Consider the following 19,951-nt stretch of genomic DNA (forward strand, 5'->3'; position numbering starts at 1 on the left):
TCGCATTCTGTCTGAAGTCTGGTTGACGGAAATGAGAGCAGAGAAAGTCTGAAAATGCTCAAAGATCTTGTGCATCAACTGCTGCAGGTGCTGCAGGAATTCGATTAGTCAGGCTTCCTCCACCTACGCCCTTGATGGAGGCCTCCGGGCCTCAATGGGTAATCATTGACAGCTGGCATTTCTCCTCTGGAGCACTGGTCTTCTTCTTTTGACCTCGTATGAGGAGATGTGAATTCTTCTATCAGCTGAAGATTGTCTGGTTCTACCCTCAAATCCCTGAATTTCTATAAACACATATTATTTTTTTTTATCGTCTCTAAATGGACACCCTACAATCAGATCATCCATTGTTATACTTGTCTCCTAATTTAAATTGTCATCAGATCATTTCCAGTTACCATAGAGACCAGGCAGGGTCAAGGATGGTGTGAGCAAGGCTCTCACCACAGATTGTTGGCTATGTGACATGAGCACGATGAGTTTCTGGTGAGTTCAGTACTTTGCATTAAATGTCACTAAGTCAGGACACTAACCGCTTGTTTGCCTTTGTCTTAAACACTGATCTAATACCATTTTAATTTAAGGAATCGGTCTCTCCGGTGCTCATAATCATCATTTAAACCCTTTAAATCTTTTAATCATACATTTCAATGGTTACATACTAATTTAAACTACATTTCATCTTTCTCTTTCTATCTAATAACTCCTGTCCTTGTTGTTCTCCCGAGGGGGTTTCTTCTGGGCAGGTGGTGTCCTTCTTCCAGGAGATATTTTGCCTCTGTTGCTGATGAGTAATTCTGATTCCCCCATGAAGCTCTGGATCTCTTGTGGTATCCGGCACTTGTCGAGTCTGTTCTTTTTCACGCCGAATCACCTCTTTGGTGTCTTTTCATCTCCGTGGCCTAGTCGCCTGGAGGAGATTCTGAGCCCGTCTGTCCTTGTAGCTCTATCATTGACGGACATTTTTCTACCCTTTTTGACAGTGTGTTCAAACAGAGAGGTTAATGTGTGATGACAGCAGGCTTCAGAGAAGACATAGGCAGTTTGATTTCTTTGCACATACAAATAGATCCTTCTGATGCAAGTGACTTCCTTAATGGCATCCTGATTGCTGTTTTTGTGCTCTGTTGAAGTCTGAAGTATGTATGAGCTAATTTAATTAGAAAATGTAAAGAGAGAAACTGTGCTAAATGTTGTCTTTTCTTTGTGACTTCACAAAACCAGGCACAATATGTCATCTGTATGCAAATCACTCCCAGCAACAAATAATATCCTTAATTAAGGGCCGACTTTCACTTAGAATTAATGAAAAGATAGAATTAATTACCTTTGGCTTTGTTTCAAACTGTCAAACAAATTGGTCTTTTATTATATTCTGAATGTCGCTCAAAGTTACACCAAGATACTAATAAATACAGCACAAAGTGAATATATATTTTGCTTCATGTCTTAATTGTTTGCATGTCTCTCGCAGGACTCCCACCATGGCAGGAGGATTATTCTCTATAGACAAAACATACTTTGAGGAAATAGGAAGCTACGATCCAGGGATGGATATCTGGGGTGGAGAGAACCTGGAAATGTCTTTCAGAGTAAGTGACAGTCTGGGGAGGATAGTATCGTGATGCTATCACCTGTTTTTGTTGATGTTGGTGGTAATATGTATTCATCTTCTGCATCTTTTCCTTAATCATTTTCATCATGTGCACCATTTCCACTTGATGGAAAACATGTAAAGAAAGAGGAATCTTAAATACACGTTTAGTGAATTGCAGTGTCTCCTCACTCCTCATGATTTATTAATGATTCATTTGTAGATTCATTATTTAGTAAAACATGATTACATTACAGTTGATTAGAATTTTTCATCTATTTTTACTGTTTTAAGGGGGAAAAGGAAAGGATGTAATTGTTTACATCAAAGTTTACTTTTTTGGCCATTGCACAGAAAAATGAAAATAACAATAAAACGCGTTTATTGCTGAAAGATAACAGTCAGCAGTGACAGGGAAAAATGTTCTGAATAAAGTCCAGGTTTTAATATCATCCCTGCCTGAGGGATCTTAAATTTATACTTAGTTTTTCTTAATGGCCCACAGTTAACACATATTTTCTATCATTATAAGTCGATGTTTAATATGAAAACACATTAAATCTAGATATTGGAAGTGTATTGGTTACATGAGGATTAGGGAATGAGCACCAATCAAATAAGGGACATGGCAATGTTGTATCCATTTTTGTATTGACTGTCTGCTTCCATGCCACACACTATATAAATCTGCATTATCTGTACGTGTCTGCAGATCTGGCAGTGCGGCGGCGTGTTGGAAATTGTAACATGCTCACACGTGGGCCATGTTTTCCGGAAGGCCACCCCATACAGCTTCCCTGGAGGAACGGGCCAAGTAATCAACAAGAACAACAGGCGCCTGGCTGAAGTCTGGATGGATGATTTCAAAGAATTCTTCTATATCATATCGCCAGGTACAGAGCCGACGGTGCCACTGTCTGCCTGCATCTTTCTGCCGCGGAAATATTAGAATAACATGTTGACAACCACACTGCATATTCATCCTACTGACTGTGGTATGTGCTGACACCAGAGGTATACTTTTTGTCATATCTCAGAGGTGCTTTATTCTGTCATTTTAATTTTTAATGACTTCTTTTGATTAGTTTTTTAAAAAAAAGTAGACAAGTATCGGGGGTTCTGGGAGAGCCAAGTCAAAAGCACACAATTCAGCCTATCTGGGTTTATTAGATGGAGGAGACAGACAGATTTTATCACATTGTCGGTTCATAACCCGAATTGTTGCTCTTCCTAAGGTAAGATGACGTTCAAAGGAAGAAATACAATACAGAAATTCATGATAATAATTTCATATTTAATAATATTTTGAGGAGAAATGATTTCACATTTCACTATGATGGTTGTTTCTTACAGCAGTTTATTCTTGGAGTGCCCAGGGACCCCAGTTGGTAGTCCTTATATATGTTGGTAGGACATGATATGAATTGTGCTTGTTTTTAGGGAATATACAGTTCAGTCTGGATTTTAATAGATGTGTTATTCATTGTGAATCCCTGTGAGACAACAGATAGAACAATCCTCATGAACAGACCCCTCCGTACTGCTTGCGTGCTTGCAGGTATTAAATTTAGCAAATTGGTGTGAAAAGGGAAGCCCCGACTAGTCTTTTAGTCTTTCATTCGCCTACGCTTTATCTTGCTCACAACATAATGAATTTCTCACGCTGGAATTTAATGTCGCTTTTGTCATCCCCAAACTGAGAATAATTATTTTCCCACTTTCAGACACATTATTTTTTTGTCAGCACTCCTCTAAACTTCAGTTCAGAAAATTGTCAAAGATGCTCAAACGCACACGGACAAACTAGAACAATACGGCTGTGCAGATTGAGAGATGAGTACCCCTCCATCTGTCGACTCAGTAATGTGATTACCCTTTAGCAGACAGCAGTGTCCCGGAAATCTGTGGTTAAGTGTTTTAGATGCCTGCCAACCTATAAGGGATCATCCGTAATCTGCCGATCTTATGGCACAAATTGTGACCTTCTCCTCCACTCAGTCAGGCAGGATTCTGCTCGGGCAGGTGTGCAGACAGAGCCGGGGCTTGTGATGGATGAGTCTTTCTGCCTATTGTGGCCCCACGATGACTGTCTGTTCCTCCAGGACATTAGGGAGAATGATCTGGGCCACGCTGCTGCCAGACCCCACTTATTGGCACAGAGGAGCACAGTATGTTGCTCAGGCTGCGTTTGGGAGTGGCATATAGTGATCCTATTAAAAGTGCATCTCCCTCCTCGTCCCCTCCTCTGCACTGGTGATTTCAAGATCAAAGAGGCTATTCATCATCTGCAACATGTGATGCTCAGACCCTACAGAGAGAGGAAGGGAGAGGGGAAATGGAGAGCCAGGGGAGCAGGAGCGGCCTTCAGCTCATAGCTTTTATCTGCCAACTTTAAATTTCTATTTCACACCAGTGTAGGATGTTGGTATTACAGAAGGTGCCCGTTTGCATTGTCTGGCTTGGGTTTGACGGATAATTATTGCTTATTGCGATCATACTCTCTCATGATAAATTACCCCAATGGATCTATCTACGTGCAAGCTACGAGGCACTCTGGGGAGAAACCATCTGCCTAATGTGTTTGTAAGTGTCTGTGCCCAGTCGTTGTCTAATCCTTCCTCAGTCTTGACCTGCATCAAGGTTGATACATCATGCAGTTCCTATTTGGCTAAAATAAAACACATCATGGCACATGATATTCCAACAGTTGTTGCATTTGTGCATTTCATGAAGGAGATGCCTTGTCTTCTGCCTTGTCTAGTGTATTATTGTGCATAAGCGGGACTTTCCTCACAAGCCGTTGCTAAATTAGGTTATTCATGCATTAATAAATAGAAAATCCTTTCACGGCCGCCCACATAGCTCATGTTTTCAGGTGAGGTTGTGAGGTGTTTTTTCTCTATAAAGGGTCCCTCTGGTGTTTAGTCTTGGTGGTGCAAGAAGACAGGTCTGTCCTTCTGAAATAAATGTAAATCCTAACTGTTGATATTCAGTGATACATGTGGCTTGTCTTCTCTCTCTGCAGGTGTGATGCGGGTCGACTACGGCGACGTTTCTTCCCGCAAAGCTCTCCGGGAGGCCTTGCAGTGCAAACCGTTTTCCTGGTATCTAGAGAATGTTTACCCAGACTCCCAGATCCCAAGAAGATACTACTCACTTGGTGAAGTATGAGCTTTCTCGTACTCTGATCTCCCATAATGCAGCAGATACCCCTCCCTCCCTCCCTCTGCATTCAGTCAGATATGTCCTTGTGCTGTAGCCTCTGGGTTGTGTTTTCAAAGAGACAAAATATTGCCACAAGATAAGTCAGAAAATCTCCAGCAAAGGCTGAACAAAACAAAATGAAAATAAACAGTCCCAACTGTTCGAACCGAATGTGGATGATAAACAAACAAGGCGATGTTGGTGCAGTCAGTATTGATCCCAGTCACATGTTTACACAGTTATACTATGAACGCTGGGTAGGAGAGATAAGGCGATGCGAAAATGAATTTTAAAACACAAAAAAAGTACAAATATCAGTCAGAATCTCTCTCAAACAGGGTTGTGAATTGTAAACCGTGAAGTTGTGCATTTTATTATGAAAATATTTATTACCTCTTCTCATGGTCAGGAAAAATAGGAGACACAGGAGAGGATTGTGGGAAATGTGGGATGATTTACAGGCCAGGCGTTGGTTTTTTTCAAAATTCCCCCTCATACAGTTTTTTTTTTAATAGTGACCTGAATTTGCCTCTTGATGCCCGTGGCTTCGTGTCGACAGCAGTGCACTTTTGGGGGTAAAGTCAGTGCTGACATGCAGTGTGCTGTCTGCACGATAGACGGAGGCCATTTAAAAGTAATGTCAGTTGAAGAACTCATGGTGAAATGAGCTTGTAATCCTCCAACATTCATACAGCTGAGGATGAGAGGATTTCTTTTCATTGTGCTGCTCTGCTGTACTGCAGCACAAGCCGGGTCTCTCTCTCTCTCTCTCTCTCTCTCTCTCTCTTTCTCTCTTTCTCTCTTTCTCTCTCTTTAGCCACTGCAGCACCTCAGCTCCCATCTTCCTCTAAACCAGACTTCTCCTGACTGATTCTCATCCTCCATAACATGCAGTCAGCCTTTCTTTAACAGCTGGAACCATTAGGTTTTTTATATCACTTAATTATGAACGTTCTGTTCATGCATGATCGGCGTAATAAGTTGAACAGGCAACATATAGAGCGAGCTCAGCTCTAGCTTCTGTGGATGTATGGGTTGAGTGTAAAGTCAGTAGAAGCTGTGATGGCAAGGGTTTCTCAGGCTGTGCAGTCAAATAATTTCTCCATTTCAGCTGTAAAACTGAAGATAATATGTAGAATTTAGATTAATTGGTGACACAATATATTTTATATACATGATTTTTAGTGAGGCAACTTGCAACAATATTTAATATTAATTAATCTGATGATTTTGCATATAAAAAATAGTGAAGGTGGCATCTTTAAATGTCTTGTTTTGTCTGAACAACACTCCAAAACCCAAAGATACTGAGACTGTCTCCTAATCCGAATCCTAACAGATTTTTAAATAAGTTTCCATCCGCATGTCAGGAGACACTTCACAGATGTTCTTGTCTCTAATCTCAAACACGCACACACTTCAAGAAAATAATTGATAAATGATATATCACAAAGGAAAGCTTGAAATCATCACATATTATAAATTAGATAAACATGCAAATGAACTAAATTGATTAGACAATTATCAGAAACGTCGCCCGTTAGTTTTTTTCTGTTGACTGAATCAGACATGGTGACAAACATGCATTTTTCATGACCTCTGTTTGCAAATGAATCGCTCGTCACAGTTGACTCAGTAGGGAGAAAGCTGTAACCGACAGTTTTCCATGTCGCTTAGATTTTATGTAAAGGAAGTTTCTCCAACACTGAGGCTGTGACTCGTGTTGTGAAAGATCAGAACAGCTGTTGTCGTCGGGTCGGCGTCGGGTTGTAAAACTAACAGGGGTTATTATCAATTAGTCTTATTAACAGATTGTTTGTGTTGCCTAATTAGCACTGAATTATGTATGTTACACACAATAATTAAAGAATAAATCTGTAATAATAAGAGTCTAATGGTAAAGGATCTCAGGATAATTGAACCTGAAACAGCAATAAAAAAGAGGAAAGTCATAAACACCAACAAAACACCAACAAAATGAGAAATATTGAGCAGGTTTGTGTTTGGCATTGAAAATAATACATTTGTTTTGCTGTTTAGCTGTGTAGCCTGGAGTACCGTCAAGTGATACATACATTTTATGGATTATACCCTGGCAGAAATCATAAAAACTGAAATACAAGATTTGCAAAGGTTTGACTGAATATAAAAATATATGTTCTTGAGTGGTCATGAGCCAATCTAGAGACAGCCAGATTATTTGAAATGAGAGTTTAAGTAACTTCTAATTCGTTTAAATGTAATTCCTGCCCGCAGATCAGAAATGTTGAGACCAACCAGTGTGTGGACAACATGGGAAGAAAGGAGAACGAGAAAGTTGGATTTTTCAACTGTCACGGCATGGGTGGAAACCAGGTGAGGGGAGAAAATAAATGCACTTTCATGTCATTTTTATGATTTGTAGTCTGGATTATGTTTTCAAATTGCCAAACAAGGTCCTAAAAACACTAACTGTGAACTTTTTAAAAGTATTTTCGAGGAGCTGTAAATTGAAGTAATATACGCCTCTCTTAAATTAAACCAGCCGAGCCTTTGATTCTTCTTTATCTTGGATACATGAGCTTTGGGATTTTGTCTTTGTTAAAAAAGCTTCAACTCAATCAGGTTGGACCCAAAGTGTGTGTAAATTGCCAAATTTTAAGTCAATCCACAGATTTTCAATACAATTCAAGCTCAGGGTTTGTGCCAAGTTTTTCTTTCTCGGTCTTCAATCCAATTGTTGATTTGGCACCATGCTGGAGTTCATTGATAAGTCTTTGTTATTTTCCGAAAGGTTTGTGCCAAGACTTTGAATGTATTTGAGTCTAATCAATGTTCCCTTTGTCCTTACAGCTCTCGTTATGGGGTATTGTGTGTAGCTGCATTACATAAGACAGAATCTCAGCGTAGTATCAAATAATGTATCTGTAGAAAACTAAAAAGACCTTCCACAGTACCACAGTTTCTTGAATGCAAAATGATGATTAATGCCCAGTTCTGAGAGAGACATCTTGTTTCCAGGTGTTCACATACACAGCGGATAAAGAAATTAGGACAGATGACCTCTGTCTGGACGTCTCCCGCCTCAACGGACCCGTCGTCATGCTCAAGTGTCACCACATGAAGGGCAATCAGATGTTTGAGTACGATGCGGAGGTAGGATCCATCAAAAAGTAGCCAATCCATAACCAGGCTGTTATTACAGGTAGCCATTCTCGCCTTGTGATGGCCGACGTATTGTAAATGACTTTGATGAAATGGTGATTGATTGTTTCTTTCTGTCACGAGGAGACGTGCACAGTGAAGATTTTGAGGTAGTGCAAATTGGGGAAATTGAGTACCCATTTGCTGCCACCAGATGGCACTGTATGTCAGTTTTTTAGAAAGCAGAGAAGCTGAGTTGCTTTTTCCACCCTCTCATTATTCTCTCCTTTCACATAGTATGTTGGCAAGTGGGAATATGATTTTGAGGTAAGCTGTCCGAGTCATTGCTCCTGAAAACTACCCTTTTAGTCTGAGCCCCGTGCTTCCAGTTTTGTGATTGTCCCGTGACACCGTGTGGACTGTGAAGTGTAAGTAGTTATTAGAATAGATCATTTAAATTTGTATATATGTTACCTGGAGCCTTTTTTGGTAGAGGAAAGAAGCCAAATGTATTATTAAAAAATAATTTAACTCATCATGCAAAATTCAGCAAAGCAAATACACTCCTGCAATAAATCCGACCGTCATGAAGGTTGTAAGGTTCAACGAGGTGTTGATTCAACTTTATGGTCATTTTGTAGGCTGCAGTTTGTGGTGCTGTTCAACTGTATTGAATTATACGGAGAGGTCTTCCTCTTATTTAATATACAATCAGTAAAATAAATGGGTTGCACACATTTTGCTTACATGCAACATCAATCTACTGTTATCTGTCATTTAGTAATCAAACAACAAGCGGGTAAAACCGTCTATCTTGGAAATCAAAACAAAACAACAATGGCAGATGAGGAAGAAAAACAAATAACCTAATGCATTTTCATGTTGCGTGGTACATTACAGACCTCATGGCCTGTAAGACGCACTCAGGCAATAAACTACTGAATTTATACGACATACAAATACAAAGTGTGAGCGAGTCACAGTTTATTGATTTTGAAGGAGCACCGAAACAAAAACAAAGATTGGATAAATGACAAAGCCAAAAAAACTGCATATTAAACAGCAGACTTTCATTTTACTTAATAATCCCAATCCTGGTTTTGCGCGCTGTAATATTCTTACAATTTCAGCATTCAATCAAAAGCAGAAACAGATGTTACAGGCTCTTAAAGAAGAACGAAAATATTCTCCTCAAGCCCTGTTGACACAGAACTCAAAGTACATTATGTATTATACAACTCAAAACGCATCTTTTTATATTAACAATTCATGATTTTTTTTCTTTTAAAACCACTAGGAGACTGAAGTGAATACCGTGTTATCTGTCAGTGATTGAGATATCCTATCCTTGACATGTTGATATGACAAGTTTAGTAAGCCTGGAGCCCTTTCCATCAAGCACCAAACAAACCCAAGGAGAAATCCTTTCATTACACTTTGTTCTCGGGGTGCATTCTTAATATGAAGAAATTGAATAATTCATAAACGAAGAGGTCTGGTCTCTGTTGTAAACAGCATTGGGGTTTCACCGCTGTCGGCGGCCGAGGTTATTTTTAGCCCAAAGTGTGACAGACAGGGGCTGAATCCTGGGTGACTACAGTACCATTAACATTTCATCTCGTCATCAGTTTCACTTTCATAATAAGGACTATGTGACTTCTGCATATTCCTGCTACATTCATTCATAACGATGGCAGACATCTTTTTCACCCACTCTGCTGTTTAAGCCAGGAATAAGCTGCGTTCAGTCCTGCTCTGTGACATACTGTACTACGTGGCAGTCAAAATTATTCTCCTCGTCTTCACTCGCACACAGAGTTTCAGTTGAAATCTGCCAAAGCTTTACACGCCAGATATCCATCTGCACATTTTACTCCTGTTTAAGTTTTTGTGTTAGTGTTGCAGAGACTAATGGTTTCATTACTGTAGAGATGTCAGGTTGTCTCTGCCAAACAGATAAATTAAAGATAATGTTCTTCGGCGTTATCTAATTCACACCTGGTGCGCACTGTCTGCACCGAGTTTAAACAACAGCACCTTTTATACTAATGCTGCTGTTCATGACGTGATGGATGGTAGAGATAGGAAAGTTACAGTGTTAGAGTTGGTCGTGAAATACTGAGCATTGACTATATAACAGTATGTCCATTAAATCTGGGTTTAATTACTGTCAACTTTGGCTGATGTGAGAGGGCCATATTTGTTTTGTATTTACGGCATTTCTGTGTGTTTCAAGTCGCTGGACTGATCAGAATAACTCTGATATGACATGAAGCCACAGGCTGTATCAAGCAATTAAAAAAGGGGAACCAAATTTCAAACCAAATTTTTATTTGATAGAAACATCCTTAAAATGAGTCAAACAATATACAGTATGTCTAAAACAATACAAAAATGGAAAAAATTAATGCTTCACATTGCCCGTCTAATCTTTTATAGCTTAAAAAAATAAATATTACTTTTTAATATTTTCATATTGAAAATTCCAAATTCCTTGCTTGTGTCATTTTTCACATTGCCCGTCTAATCTTTTATAGTTAAAAAAAAATAAATATTACTTTTTAATATTTTCATATTGAATCTGAAATTCCTTGTTTGTGTCATTTTAAAGATGTTTTTTCATCAGTTACTGATGTAATTGTCTCAGGTGTTTTGATATTTGCGTCTCCCTTTTCATTGGTTGTTACATCCTGTTACTGTAATTTAAAGATGTTGTTGTGTTGCCATGAATCATGAAACTTAGCTCTGATTTCAAGTTAGTGGTAAAGAAAAAATAAATAAAATAAACTAACTGATGACACTCAGACTTACCTTCACTACCATCTGCCCCTTTTCACTCCTGACTCACCGCAGAAGCACACCTTCCTGCATATCATCACCCAATCATGTCTGACCATCAGCCGTCTGGAGGACGGCACCTATGGCCCCACGGTGGAGTACTGTAACAACAGTCCCTTACAGGCCTGGACCCTTCACAACTACACGCGTCAGGAGGTCGCTAGACGCCTCTACTTCAGTCCCACTGATTATTTCCTCTAAGCTCCCGTCCGCTGTAGGGCCTGAGGTGAACAGGTTGGTACAAATTAGGCTTAGAGTAGAAGCTGGTGGCCTTTTTAGTTGCTCCGTAGTGATGTAGTTTGTCATTAGCAGTGTTAGAAGTTGATTCGTAGATGACCTGCCCGGGCTTTAATAGACACCTTTTGTAGCAGAGTATTTTTAGTCATCTTGTTTTCGTCAGTGACGGCAAATGAATGCAGAGCTTGTTGTTATGATGTTGAACTTCCAAGTTTTAGTCAAAATATGCATGCAAATTGTTTCAGGAAGCATTAAGTAGCTTTTACCGGTGACCTTTCAGGAGGAATGTATGAAAATGAGCGCAGAGGCACATCAAACAGTGACAGATATCCCGTCACGATGGCATAAGATGCTAAGACCTTTAGCCGGTCTTCACGCTAAATTAGATCTCATTTGACATTTCTTTTCCAACATAAATATTTTATTTTGATATGAAAATTCACCGGCTGCCATCGTTGGGTCAATGACGCCCGAGATGGAGGAGGCCGCGTTTATTTTTAGCTGATTATCTACGTGCAGCGCTGATTGAAATGGGCTTGCCATTGTTTACAAGTTCTTTTTGAAGTGATCCTTCATTGTGAACCAGCCTTTCATTGCCCTGGCCTCTCAGGCCACTCTCCTATTGGCCTGAAGCAGCTGTGTACACTGTGTGCCATGTACAAATTGTCAAAGCAATGAATCCCAATTCAAATCAGTGCTTTTCACCACTTGCCTTGCTTATTTACATATGTTTGTAAGGAACGTTTTGTGGCTCAGCATTTCTCTTCATTTTCAGGGTTGTTATTTTTCCGCTTTTTCCCAGTCTGTCATTTTCTCTATAGCCAATTCTGTTCTGCTCGGTTATATGGAGTTTCACCTCCAAGTCCTGTACTTTTTGTATTTCTCCAAAAGCTAAAGAGCAATTTCACTGTAGCATGCCACATTTTTTTGTGTCCAGACAGGGCAAATTGGGTAAGGAGCTCCCAGGGCTGCTGGTGTGTGTCAGAGTTGCGGCAGTGAAGTGACCTGCTGTTAGATGGCCTGATTTGTTGTTCACACTCAGAGGTCCTCGTGGCATAGCCAGCACAAGAGGAGAGCACATAACACGACAGCAAATGTTGTCTGACTCTTCCTTCCCTGAGACAAAAGGAATCTGCTGTTTTCACCCGGCTCTAGATCTCCGTCTAGAGTCGTCACAACATCAAACTTTTCTGCCTTTCAGCAAGTCCGACATGCTGCTTGCTGACAAAGAGGATAATGTTCCTCAACTGGGGCTCATGGGTTAGAAACCGTCCACATTTAATTAGCCGGTCTCAGCTGTGCAAACACTCAGCGACTCACTCCGGAGAGACCGGTTGGTTTTCTTGGAAGCTGAGATGGGAGTTTTCTCTGCCCCAAAGGAGACGTGAAATAATTATGAGCAAAGGACAGGACCTCCGCATTTCTAGTATTTTCATTAAATGTGCATCGGTTTGCCTCGCCTCTGCCGTTATACTCCTCATTTGTCATCTCTGCCACTGGAGCAGGTTTGGATCTTTGAATGAAAGGGGGGAAAAAAAGACTATTCTGGTTCAGGTTCTTATGATTTATAGATTAGATCTATAAATACATGTAATGTAGATCTGCCTCCTGTTCGGGGTAAGCACGTATGAATAATGCCTTTTAAAGAGGAAGTATTTGTTGATCATACTGCTTGCAGATGCAACAAAAAATAAGCGAGCAAGCATTTCTGACCTTTTTTCTGCTTGCGTCTGTTGTTAAGAAATATATATATTTAATTTTCAATTATTTTTTTTAAATAAAGCAAGAAAAGTAACTCTCTGATGAAGAGCCACTTCATTGTTCTTTTGAGTTTTTTGACAGGTGTGTAAGGTCGAACGCCACCTGCTCTCTTTGTTCTTGCTCTGTTTGAACAAATGTGCCCGTAGGGCAGTCTGCAATGTGTACTTCAGGAAAGATGCATGTGTTTGTGTGTGTGTGTGTGTGTGTGTGTGTGTGTGTGTGTGTGTGTGTGCGCACTTCTTTGTATCCAGGCAGAGCATGTCAGGTCCTCGTGTTTTATAGCTTAAGATCAAACATGGCCTGAGTGTCTCACTGTGCTCATTAGTCTGAATATCCTCTGTCAACAGGCAAAGTACAATCTTGTTTTAATGAAGAATCATGTCTCAACTGCAAGATAAGTCATGCCAATGATCACGCTACAATGCCGAATGAGAACAGATTATGGTTTGCAGTTGTTGACACGTATTTTGTTTTCATGTGCGCTGTGCCGTTTAGTTTGAAAATGATGATGGAACTGATCCTTTATTTTGTCATCGAGTAAAAAACCGTTCCATTTCTGAACATTATAACAATTAATGGTGTTTGCAGCAACATAAACACAGTTGTATTTTTAACATCATTTTCCCCAATTTCTCTCGTGGCATTGTTTTCCTCAGCGGAGGCTCTGCTTCTCCTCGCAAAAACAACTTCAGCCTCTCTACTTCTCTGCATGTGATCATTAGGACGAGAAAAGCAACTCAAGTGAGCAGCGAAATTGCGGAAGCGCGTTTCTTCTGAGGGAATGAACATAAATGGTTAATCAAGGCCATTGAGAGCTCTCTTCCAGTTGTTGGTGGGGGGTGTTATCCTCGGAGCTCTGGAGCAACAGAGGATTTCTGCGGTACATGCTCATGTGGTGCTTGAGTTCAGCTCCTCACAACAGGTGTGCTTCTCCAGTCTGGACTCCAGTCTTTCTGGCTTTTCTGGTTTTTGTGATAGAACATAACGCAGACAGGACTGATGGGCACAGAGGGGAGATGACATAAATCTGAGTGCTTTTTTTTTCTTTCTTTTTTTTGTATACTGCAGAGCAAACTCCAAAAATAACAGGACTGTTTGAGGTCAGAGCCATTTAAATTTAAATCCACTGCTCACATGAGCTGAGACAGTTAATCCCATGTTTATTAATCATCAGCGATATTGCTGAAACAATTAGAGGTTGAAATTGATGTGTCAATCAGCTGAAGGTGTTATTAATAATGATGCCAACGCAGTGTGACAGCGAACCAGCATGCACGATCCAAGGACTCTGAAACTTAATTTTATTATTTACACCTGTGCTTCCTGCTGTGACATGTGAAAATGTCTTTGGTAGTCATTCAAAGTCTAAAGTGATTTCCATTAGCTGCACAATAGTAGATATATAATAATATAGGACATTTTGATAAATAATTCATATATGATGATTATTATAGCAAACTGCTCACTCAGCACAAGCATAATTTTGTTTCAAATCTTCCAAATGCTGCAAAAAATTTTCATTCTCTGGCAAAGGAGGAGCTGGTGCACGTCGCCATTGCCCGACGGTTGTCTTATTTTAACCTAATCATTCATCATACAAGAAGAAGTGACTGTCCATAACAAACGAATATTAGGATTAGTGAGTAAACGTCTATAGAATAACATGTTGTTGAATGAGTTTTAAACTAGTATAGGGGCAATGATGTTGACGTAGTAGTTGATAAGAAGCAGCACAATGGTGCTAATTATATCACTTTGATTAACTTTTGTGTTTCACACAAAACCATTAAAGGAACAGGGATCACAAAAGTCATTTTTAGCAGCAGGTAGTCATTTTAATTGCAGAATAAACTAATTCTGTGGGGGAACATGTTTGGAAGAAATAAATACTTAAAGCTGCTATAATATTTGTTAGAATGTTAACAATGGATTGCATGATGATAATTAGCACCCGTCGAGTTGCAGTTTCCCTGAGCTCTGTGGAGAATTACAGCATCTTTCAGCTCAGTGTTTTAGTTTTCTGACCCACGATAAAATGAGCGACTAGCTGGTGAAGCAGCTACAAATTTTGTGGAAGTTGGTGAAGAGCAAATTTGAGCTAAAAAAAAAAGGAAAATTGAATATTGGACTTAATGTTCACCAGGTGGCCAGAAACACAACTATGATGACAGATAATGTTGCTCTTAGTCCCTTAGCTTGAGAAAATGTTCAACGTCACTTTGTCTCTCGACCATTTCAGGTAGAGCGAGGAGCATAAAAATTGGCTCACAAACCAAACTATTGAGATGAAAAGCAGTTTTGATTATCCATTTTACATCACAGAAACTCATGTGGTGATCTGAAATGTCCAAAATATTAGGTAAGCAGCTGGTATTATGGTTAGGTGTTTGGTTTTAGTTCGTACTGTAGTTATTTCTTGTCTTTTCGTGCAAATCGAAGGCATCTGAAGCTCAGCAGTTATTCACAGAACAATCCTTCCCATGAAGGTGACCATGACAACAGTCTCCACACAAACAGGAGCTGCACTTCTCCATTCGGCCTCTGCGCCTGTTGTGCTGTATAAAGGCCACGACTCTCACCTTTTTCACAACTAGAACATCTTGCTGTCCTGATGTACCTATTGTTTTTTTTTTCTCTTGCTCCGGCTACAGTTACAGAGTCTAACAAGCTCAGGCCATTTTCTGGGTTGAGAGGTATTTTTGGGAAATGTGGGGAAATCAATAGTTGAAGTGTGTCTGTGAAGGTTCATCTTAGTCATCCAGGTGGATTCAACTTTCTCCACAGAGGAGCTGAAGTGCTGTCGATGAGGCAGTCCGGGGGAAACTATAACTGAAAAACTGAACACTCGAAAACTCTCAAAACAAAACAGTACTGCTGATTTATTTCTGTGTGTTTGTACATCAGTGTGTACATGTATTCACATCTCTCTAATTCTCTCTCTCCAGCGACTCACGCTGCTGCACGTGAACAGCAACCAGTGTTTGGACATGCCGTCTGAGGAGGACAAGATGGTGCCCACCCTGAGAGACTGCAATAACAGCCGCTCTCAGCAGTGGCTGCTACGTAACATGACCCTGAGCGTCTGATCCCTCACCTCGCCCTCTCTCTCTCTCTCTCTCTGCCCCTACCACTCTCATCCTAATCAATCCTGGCTCTACACACCCTCACCAGGTTGCTCTTACCACGCACATCATACGCTCTCTTTCTGTGTCAGGCTGGGCAGCGAATGCAGAGATCCAGGCATCAACAGCAGTTTATATTCCATTATGGAGGCATCTCCTTTTTTACAGTTTGCCACAGGTGTAGAGAGGCTGCACCAGCCGTTCAGGCGACATGACAAGGTGTTGCATGGGGGACCATGTCATGTTCAGACACGGAGAACTATGTGTGAAGTCTGTGCATGGACAACATTGAAATCGAAGCACCCGCCCGTCAGCTGGCTGCGATCCCTGCCTCCGCTGTGCTGCTCGAACTGCTGCTTAGCTGCTGGAAAAAAAACAATTAATCAGAAGACCACTTACGAAGAGAATATTGTAAAGCACGTCTGTGATGGTCTGCATTGTAATTGACCTTCTTTGTGCTGTGAGCAGTACATGCAGTGCAGACTTTTTTATGACCGCTGCTCATCCTCTTTCGATATCAGTGTCTGAGTAACATTCAGATAACAGGTGATGTTGTTAATAGAGCCCGACCAATACCGGATTTTTGAAGCAGTTACCGACTTTGATATTTGCGAGTTAAAGAATCTCATAAACATCATCCAATCTATAATGATACTACAGCTTTTGTTTATTATTTTTTTTATTTTGCTTTTCATCTTTTAAGAGGATTTAACGCTCTGTGTCGCACTGTTAACGTCTGAGCTACGCTGCTGACTGAGGAACATCATACTGTATGTCCTATGAACGTTACAATGCAATCAACACAAATTTTCCCTTTTTAACAAGCCCACAGCCTGACTTAAGCCACCTGTCCCTTTTTACAACATTCAACATGTGGACGTAACGTTGGAACTCATTCCCATTAACTAGCATCAGCTGTCTCCTTTTCACTGGTCCAGTTGTGAAGCTAGAAAATGGCCAGATTGCCAAACCCCACAGCAATGAGTATTTCACAGCACTCTGTCTACACTGAGATTAGAATGACGTGGACTAACCAAGACTAAGGAAGCATGCTGGCTACACAGATGTTGTACAAATCAAACTACCAGTACTCCTCCAGGGAAGACTAAAGTACAGTAGGGGGCGCTAACAATGCAGAAAAATGAATAAAACAAAAAATATATCCTTTTTGGTAATTAGAAACCAAATAAATACACAAGTTAAAACAAACACAAAGGATATATATACAGATTTTTTAGGAAAACTTCCTATTTCAGTTTGATTTTAAGATTTAAAAAAAAATGTATAAGGATCTCTTAAATTTGGACAAACAGTGAAACGCAGACACGAATTTTAAATAATCTCAAACATATCTTTGCCATTTATAAACAGCAGTTTCTGTAACATTCAGAAAACGTAAATTACAATCATACCGGCTATCTCTCACGTTCCTATTGGCTCCATGATAGTAACCAGCTGCCAACACCTTGAAGCAACCAACACCAAACCAAAGATTTTCAATAGATGATAACATTACAATCTCCGCCTCCTCACCCCGATCTCCAAACACTTCCTCATTTGGAAGTGTTGTGAAAGCAGATTGCGTTGTGCCAGAGACGGTTCAGAAAGTTATTAAATTTTTCATTTAGGTGTTATACTTCATTTTTGGTGGGACAAGACCGACAATTCAGCACAGACACAGAGAAAGAGAGACGTGTTCCCAAATCTCACGAGTGTCTCAAACAAAGTTTATTTTTTCCCCCTGATTTATCTGTGTGGAAAAATGTCACCTATGAAAAATGCGTCCAATATTTACTTCGTTGACTATGAGGTGCTCACATTCATTCATCCCATTAGAGGCGATAGACTGAAGACCTGCTGCGGGTCTCCTAAAGTGGAGCGGCAGTGGGTAAACCCATGTGACACAGATACAGAAAGTGGCTCTTCAGTGAGGTGTCTTGGCTTCTTTTATTTTTTCTTTTTTTTTTTTACCCATCTCTGGTCAGACACACACTGTGCAGCACAGCCACAGCCAGCTGGCCCCGGGCTTGGCTTGCACTCAATCAGAAAGCATCGTTGCAAATGCAATATATTTGACATGCTTTGCAGTAACATTAACTTTATAACATTTAACTTCTATATTAACATTATCCAGTGTTGCATACTGTTGTGTTGACACTGAGGGGAAGTGGACAGAGAAGACATACAGGAGAGAGCATGAATGTCACATCCTTTGGATTTTCCCTTATTGGCAGCCAAGAAAGTTGTGGAAAGAAGTTGCCATAAATTGGCAATAAAAAGTGATTAATACATTAAATTAACACTGCTTCAGAATCTTACGTATGGCACCTTTTTAATTATTGGCTGACATATAGGCAGATAATAATAGATCTGTGATAAGCTAATATCAGCCAATTTATTGGTTGGGCTCTAAGTGTTGAGGTGGATTTCTTTAGTTGTTTGGAAAAAAAAAAGATTTCATACATCATCTTAAGGAATAACAGTCTAATTGTGAGGCAGCTCTTTCGATCGACACACTGTGTGAAAGTTGATTTATAACAGGCTGTTAGAAGAAACGAAAGAGGTGGCTGCAGGGAAGGAATTAGCAAGTAATCGAGACTTGGCTCTGAGTAGATATAATTGATTTTAATTGAGACCCCTAAATAATAATGACTGTACTCTGACACACTTGTGTTATAATGGCTATCTGGGTGTAACTACTTTAAACAAACACACACACACACACACACACACACACACACACACACATCACCTTTATCAGATTCCTACTACTGAGACGATTCTTCTTAATATCTTGAGAAACCATGATGTCTTGGAGCTGAAGAGTGACGTGTGCCTTTTTAAAAAGTTGTTTTGTATTCGGTTCATTGTTTTTTTTTTTTGGTGGGTTGGTTTATTTGTGTGTTTTATTTTGAGTTAAAAAGCTACTGCATATTGATATATTAAATAATTATATCTCATGAATGTGTCACTATTATGTTAACGCTTTACCAAACATTTAGTTACAGTATATCAACACTTAGCCATCAGGTGCTTTTCACTAGATGGTTGATCAGGATCAGACAATAAATGTTATTGTACATAATGCTGTTGACATGTTTCACCGTTGTTGTACATACAGAACCAATTATTTTTCTAAGATACTGTAAAACTTGAACACTCCTCAGAGAAAAAGACATTGAATGGTTAAAAGATCATGAGGTATTGCAGTGTTTTATTGGAATTGTGGTAATAAAAACCAGTGCTTACCTTGGGTTTTTAAATTGCGGTGTGTGTTGGAAATCATCATCGGCCCCACAAAACCAATTCTTAGACTACCTAAAGGACCTTAGGCGAGCATACATACTGTAAGGGAGCAACTAATGGTGAAATGCTATCAATGCTGCTTGAATATTGAATCCTTGCCAAGTGCCTACTTGGCATTCAGACTAAAATTCAATCACCTCACCTCTATATGTTACACACACATTTATTGTTTTTCATTATCTTAAAGTGCATGTTATTAAAATAGGAATGTAACGTTTCAATGTACTGGTTCCAAGGTGATGGTATCTGTTTGTACATTTTGCCTTTTTTTTTTTTTTCCAGAAAAAAAAAAACAACTTTGGCTGAACATAGATTTATCATTACTTTCAGTGTCAAGCAACTGATGAAAATGTGAACACTAGCACATCACACCAATACATCAGTTGTTTAATAAACCTTGTTCTTGAAGCTTTTAAGACCTCGAACATCTCATTACCAGGCTCCTCTGTGTGTGTAGGCTTTTAAATGTGGTAAATTGAAGCCTCTCTTCCATGGTGACCGTACAACAGGATGCCATAAGAACAACACTGTGATGGATGTTACCTGCTTTTTTCTTTTCTTCTCCAGTATGCGTAAAGGCACCTGCCGTCCGCTGATGAAGGTACCTCTGACATGGCTCATTGTTCTGTACATTTAAACAAGGGAGGCTTGACCTTTCAGGTGACTCTGGCTTTGTTAAAATCTGAAAGGCCTGAATGGGAAATAGAAAAAAGTAGTGCTGGAGGGTCAATATACTGTAGGGCAATAGGGATATGGGGAACAGGGA

The 19,951-nt window shown here is 39.8% G+C and overlaps 1 protein-coding gene across 3 annotated transcripts in view; it reads left to right on the top strand.

Moving 5' to 3' along the window:
- The window catches only part of galnt13 (polypeptide N-acetylgalactosaminyltransferase 13), a 38,386-nt gene extending 18,793 nt beyond the window's left edge, over positions 1 to 19,593 (top strand). For all 3 annotated transcript variants that reach the window (XM_027291251.1, XM_019259826.2, XM_027291252.1), the window contains 6 exons: positions 1,475 to 1,592; positions 2,307 to 2,487; positions 4,620 to 4,759; positions 7,055 to 7,153; positions 7,799 to 7,933; positions 15,703 to 19,593. In XM_027291251.1, the coding sequence (XP_027147052.1) occupies positions 1,475 to 1,592; positions 2,307 to 2,487; positions 4,620 to 4,759; positions 7,055 to 7,153; positions 7,799 to 7,933; positions 15,703 to 15,843 (814 nt within the window). In that variant the 3' untranslated portion in view covers positions 15,844 to 19,593. The remainder of the gene's footprint in view (positions 1 to 1,474; positions 1,593 to 2,306; positions 2,488 to 4,619; positions 4,760 to 7,054; positions 7,154 to 7,798; positions 7,934 to 15,702) is intronic.
- The last annotated feature ends 358 nt before the right edge of the window (positions 19,594 to 19,951 follow it).

Source organism: Larimichthys crocea, chromosome XVIII (genome assembly GCF_000972845.2).
Source record: "Larimichthys crocea isolate SSNF chromosome XVIII, L_crocea_2.0, whole genome shotgun sequence".
In the NCBI taxonomy this organism is placed as follows: Eukaryota; Metazoa; Chordata; class Actinopteri; family Sciaenidae; genus Larimichthys; species Larimichthys crocea.